The sequence below is a fragment of the Trachymyrmex septentrionalis genome, unplaced genomic scaffold (genome assembly GCF_001594115.1).
Source record: "Trachymyrmex septentrionalis isolate Tsep2-gDNA-1 unplaced genomic scaffold, Tsep1.0 scaffold223, whole genome shotgun sequence".
NCBI classification, from domain to species: Eukaryota; Metazoa; Arthropoda; class Insecta; order Hymenoptera; family Formicidae; genus Trachymyrmex; species Trachymyrmex septentrionalis.
Window position 1 is genome coordinate 1,029,053 of NW_017305379.1, and position 5,958 is coordinate 1,035,010.

Below are 5,958 nucleotides of genomic sequence, written 5' to 3' on the forward strand. Positions count from 1 at the left end.
TACGATAATAAAGTATGTAAAATAATATACAAATGTAACTATTTATTGCTGTTGTTAATAAATTATATTACAATGTTAAAATATATAAATGTACTTATTTAATGCTCTATCATAATTCGTATATTGTATTACTTATCTTATTAAACATTTTATCAGTAATTTATATTATAAAGCATTATAAAAAATACAAAATATATTATCGATAATTTTACTCACAACTAGAAATATAATATAAATATAGATTTATTAAATATATTTCTAATGACTCCTATAACTATAGTTTTACTAATATGTAGAAAAATATTGTGTAATCTTATAAAATTAAAATACAAAATTAAACTGATTTATATGTCCACTGTTTTTATACTATATATACTTGTATAAATAAATAAATATTTAATTGTAAATTTTTTAATAGTTCTAAATTTTTAATAAAAATTGTTTCTGTCTTTAATATATACATTATTATATATAACTTTTCTACCTATTTAGGATATATTATCAGTAATAATCAAGCCAGAAAGGCTAAAAGAAAGAAATGTTGAAATCACAATCCACATCGCTTCGTAATATCACGGTTTAATAACGTCAGCAATTAAATCACGCAAACACAAATTGATCAGCTTTAGTGTGTTCTCTGATCTGTATGCATTAATGTCATCTCAAGTCGATCTCTGTTTGAAGACTTTCAAATACTTGTTTCTTATTTACAATTAAATATTATTAAATTTTCGCGTTCGAATAAAATATCCAAAATCTATGTTCTAATTAGAAACAAATCATTATATTTTTGTACTATTATTCCAAAAAAAATCTTATATTTTTCTCCGCCGGAATTATCTACGTCTTCAATTGTGTTCATTTCAATTGTATAAAAAATTTTACTGACGAGTTTTGAGTTCGCGTCTACACACGCAAAGTCAGCGTAATTTATCGAACGTGCGGATTTCCCAATTAATTTTCTTCTCGCGCGATATTATTTAGGAAAAGAGGATTTTCCAAAAATACTCTTTTTTTTTCTTTTTGTCGCAATCTGAAATATTCTACGTGACGGACAAGTTGAATAGTATGACTCGATATATGGTCGCCTCTATTCGCGAGCCTGATAACCTTGCTCTCCACTACTGTACAATCTGAATGCATCTTTGACGCGGAAACTGTAAACGAGTTTCTAAGAGTAAAGAAATGATCAGTCTACGTCTCAGTGAAGATTCGACAAGGTCAATTAATTATTATATATTTTTCTATATAATTATAAATTTCTTCCTATATAATTATAAATTCCTAATTATAAAAAATGAATTTGCCAATACACTCTAATTAATAAGGACAATCGTCAATCATGTATTAAAAACGAATTTTTACGAATGTTCTTAAAATAATTCCAATAAAACAATTCCATACAATTCCGAGATAATAACAACATCGAAGAAACGTAGAACTGATGTTAAATCATTATAGAATTAAATATTGCAAATAACGAAAATTGTGTTGTTGCGTAAAAAAATATAATTGTAGGTAACCTGTCTCAGGAGCCACCCAATTTTTGTTACTCTCACCTCGGAGCGCAATTTTTGCGCTGGTTTGCGATATCAAAGTCCTTGCAATGGTGACAGCGGGAGCGGATTGGTGCTTTACGACTCTTCTACAGACCGTTATCGTTTGCGTGGTATCGTTTCGCGGTCAGTAACTGGCAATGATTTTTTGTGTGATCTCCAGAGGTACATTGTCTACGTTAACGTGGCCAAATATATACCCTGGATTCAAGAGCAGATCTTTACTACGTAACTTTGATCTCTTATCTTGTACAAAATACAAGATGTATTTAGAAGACAAGTTTTTAAGGTTTATTTGAAGTTACGGTATTTACATTCGCTGACGTAAAGATTGAAGAGAGTTATAAGTTTAATTTTTTAAGATAGAGAGAGAGGCGAGATTGAAATTGTGCAAACACCTAAGAGATAAATTAAATAAAAATAATAAAAGTATAATTATCCATTTTTTATAAACAATTAAATAATAACTCATATTATGAGACACGTATTATAATATATTTATAATATATTATACATATATTATAATCAGCGAATCTAATGCTTTGTTAATGTTTTACATTGTAAAGCACACTATAAAAAGTATACAAAAATATTGCCGACCACTCTACTCGTGACTATTGTAGATATATTAAATATATATTATAATTTTAGTGATTTCAGTTTTATCAGTCTAACATGTATAAAAATGTTTGAACTTACAAAATTAAACTGCAGAGTTAAATTATAATCTATAAGTAAGCATACATACTCTTTTTACCATTATTGCTTTGTAGATCTAAAGTGTTCAGAAGTACACACATTAATAAGAATTAATTTTTTAAAAGATACATGCGTTTTATTATATCTTTTTACTATATTATACATAATAATTTTTAATAAGAGCAAGAATGACTAAAAGAAAAAAAAAAGAAATATAAAAATCGCAGTCCACGAAAATAAGTGACAGGATCACGAATTAATACTGCCCACATGTGCAATCATGAATTTTGTACCATTCTTGATCATAGAAATACCATTCGCGCTATCGCACCTGTACGCTTTAACAAAAGTAATTTACAATCATGCACGTATAGCAAACAATACTTTTTATGTATGCTTTCAACTAGATATCGTCGACAGTACGATTGAATCACTTCACGACACGGAGAATGTGGCTCCACTACAGTATACTGATCTACCTATTCGGATTTCTTCTGGCAAAATCCTCCAAATTGTTCGATGATACCGGAAAATATTCTTCACTTCTGGAAAGAAAACTGACATTAAAATTAAAAACGGCAACACGGCTGAAACACAATGTCGGAAAAATTCTTTATGAGCTGCCGGTAAGTTTCACTTTTAAAAAATGATATAAGATGATATATAAGAATGATATAAGATGTCTAAATCTTGCGAGAAAAATACTATTTTGCAATTTTTGTAATGGTTAACAAGATATTAATTGCTAAATATTATATTACATAATGCAATAATTTTTTACTCAAATATTATCAACTTTACAGAAAAACTGCAAAAGACAAAAGTCATTTATTTTCTTCTCATAGAATTCTAAGAATTTTTTCAGAATTTTTTATCAAATTCAATCAATCAGAATTTTTTAGTACTGCATTTTCTTATTTTTACCAACATGAAAAAATACGATATTAAAAAATTCTGAAAAAATTCTCAGAACTTTATGAGAAAAAAATAAATAATTTTTATCTCTTATTGTTTTTCTATAAAATTGATAGTATTTGAGTAAAAAATTATTTAAAATATTTAGCAATTTTTTAGTAATTAATATCTTGTTAATTATTGCGAAAATTGCAAAATGGTAAAGGACTTTTCGATTCAGTTTAGTCCACTGTATCTGCTCAGGGTGGATGATGCAGGGTGAATGTAATTTAAGAACACCCTGTATAAGTTCCATCCAATTGTAAAGCTTGAAATTCTGTAATATTTATCTGAATAATTTTTTAATATAATTCAACTTTTACTGTCTTTATTATTTTTTAATAATTGCGTTTGAAAGTTATGTGGTATATTTCATTTCAGCACAGGAATAATCAAAATTTGCGCTCCCCACTCGCTTTTGATCTTACAGATACAAAGTTACGAGATGTACCACTCCGTAAAGATCATTGAGGATTATTTGAAAAACGGCGGTTCACTGCTCGAGTGCCTCGATGTGTTACCTTCTATAACGTACGCACCTATCGCAGAGCAGATAGACAGTATTCTTGGATCCATGGAGGATTGCTTGCCCAAGTATCTTCTTCCGGCTATATCCTTGATTCGACGATCTCTGTCGGAAGGTGTTCTGGACGTCGACGAGATCTACAAACCCACTTTTGGACCACCGAAGGCTGACCCATTGGAGAAGATTTCTGTGAGAGAGCTGAAAGAAGCAGCCTCATCTTTGAGTTATCGCGCGTCGGTCAGAGCTATCGAAGAACCTTGGCCGAAGATTGTTGACGAAACGGCAATGTTAATTTACGATAAGGTCATTCCTCTGCGTTATGAACTGATCGCGTACATATTGTCGAATTTACGGATACCGGACGCGACGGCGGAGGTGAGAGAATCAATCGTACTTCTTGTCGAACATTTGCAATCGCATGGCAAGAATGAATTAACCTACTTTAACGTATCTCCCGATCCATATGTGCTAATCGCTAATGCCGTCTCGAGTTTGTCCTTACAAAACGAGATGTTGACAGCCATCAATGTATTGCTGCCATTCTTGCGGAAGCCCTCAGAGTGTCGAGAATCTGCCGAATTCGCTAGCTTCTTTCAGAACAACACTTTGATGAACTATACTCTGCTGATATCTCGAGACAGGATGATATCTAAGACGAAAGATGGCATTGCGTTTTTATCTATGATTCAGCAGAATAATACGAATGTATGGGATGTCATAGAGCAATTCTCTCCCTTTGAGTACGCGTCCTGGAAAGATTTATTGCTAGCTTTCGTCAGCCAACTCAGACGTCAACAGAATCATCGGAGCAAAGTATCGAGCATTATTGATAACGTCTACGGTGAGTTAATTTTGAAAAACAATCGAAAGTGTTGGCAACTTCCGAGGAATTCCATTATTGCCTCACCGCTTCTCTTCGCGATAGCTAGAAAAGAGAACTCCATCAGGGTTCGAAGACTCCTTATGGATGTGGCTACGGATAGAACAGTCAAGCCGGAAGTCTGGCAGAAGGCACTTGCTTTCATTTCTTCGGAAGACATCAGCGGGCCGATAAACGCCACACTGCAAACGCTGAAAGCTTTATTAATTTCAGATCTCCTTCCATATAGCGTTCTGTCGATGAATATTGCCGAACTGGTAACCACATTTGATAACAAATTCAATCAAGCACAGATCGAGTGCGCCAGTCGCTTGGAAACATTCTTGACTAATTTTACTCAAGAAACCGAAATCAGTAGGAAGGTGACGATCGGGGACATCGATGTCGACGATCTTCTGCAGGCTTTGCCAAAGTTGGATATCTACACGGATGAATACCGAACTTTGAAAAGCTTTCTGTCGCAGGATAACTTGGAAACGAAGTTAGGACAAATTGATTTGAATGCCCATCCCACCAGAGGCAGATTGCTAGCACGATTGCTACAGGTGATTAAGCGTGCCGGCGACATTGACGGTAATTTACGTCGATTAGCCGAACAATTTGCTGACAACGTAGCTTACGAAGGCTATGGAGCTGGTGTTTTGTTGTACCGTTCTAGTTAATGCGATAATGAACATTTTTGCACTCTTTTGATCAAATATATCTTATATTTGATGATTCCACTGTCTTCTAAAATAAATATTAAATAATTATAATACTATATTCAAATATATTCTCAGTTTTTTTAAAAATAATTTTAATATAAAATTAAAAGATATTTTATATATACGCGCTATAATTAAGTTATGAGTGAATCTTATTTATTTTAACATAAATGATTTGACAGTTTACAGATTGTTTACTGTCTTTCTACATTTGTCAGCCTAAAAATGAAAAATATCTTGGATTTTTAAACGGTATTAATTTTTAGACGACTCTATTTGACTGCAATGAATTCCTGATTAATATGCATAAGTATAAAGAGATGACTTTCTGTGTAAATTACTTTTAAGTATTTGTATTGGTTTATTAATAATATCTGATTTATTAATAATATCTGATTGTGAAATACTTTTAAAAATAAAAAAATATTTTTTAAAAGTTTTTTTTTAGTTAGACTAAATATATATTTTGTAAATTTATTATTTATCTCATCAGATTTTTCATTGTCAACTTGTCATATGTGTCTTCAATATTCCAATACTAAATCGTATTACTTTAAAAAAAAAAATTATTATTATTAATATTAATTGCTGAAGATTATGAGCAAAAATTCTATAAAAAACATTCTATAAAAAAAAAAG

At 31.2% G+C, this 5,958-nt stretch overlaps 1 protein-coding gene across 1 annotated transcript; it reads left to right on the forward strand.

Moving 5' to 3' along the window:
- Positions 1–2,563: 2,563 nt before the first annotated feature.
- LOC108748483 lies at positions 2,564–5,309 on the forward strand. Its single transcript, XM_018486678.1, has 2 exons — positions 2,564–2,881; positions 3,640–5,309. The coding sequence occupies exons 1-2, from the start codon at positions 2,705–2,707 to the stop codon at positions 5,275–5,277; spliced, it is 1,815 nt and encodes a 604-aa protein (XP_018342180.1). The 5' UTR covers positions 2,564–2,704; the 3' UTR covers positions 5,278–5,309.
- The last annotated feature ends 649 nt before the right edge of the window (positions 5,310–5,958 follow it).

Excerpts from the sequence above, each read along its gene's own strand:
- LOC108748483 (XM_018486678.1), top strand. The coding sequence starts at position 2,705 with ATGTGGCTCCACTACAGTATACTGATCTACCTATTCGGATTTCTTCTG. Across the intron at positions 2,882-3,639 it reads AAATTCTTTATGAGCTGCCG|ATACAAAGTTACGAGATGTA; the intron begins GTAAGTTTCACT and ends TTGATCTTACAG.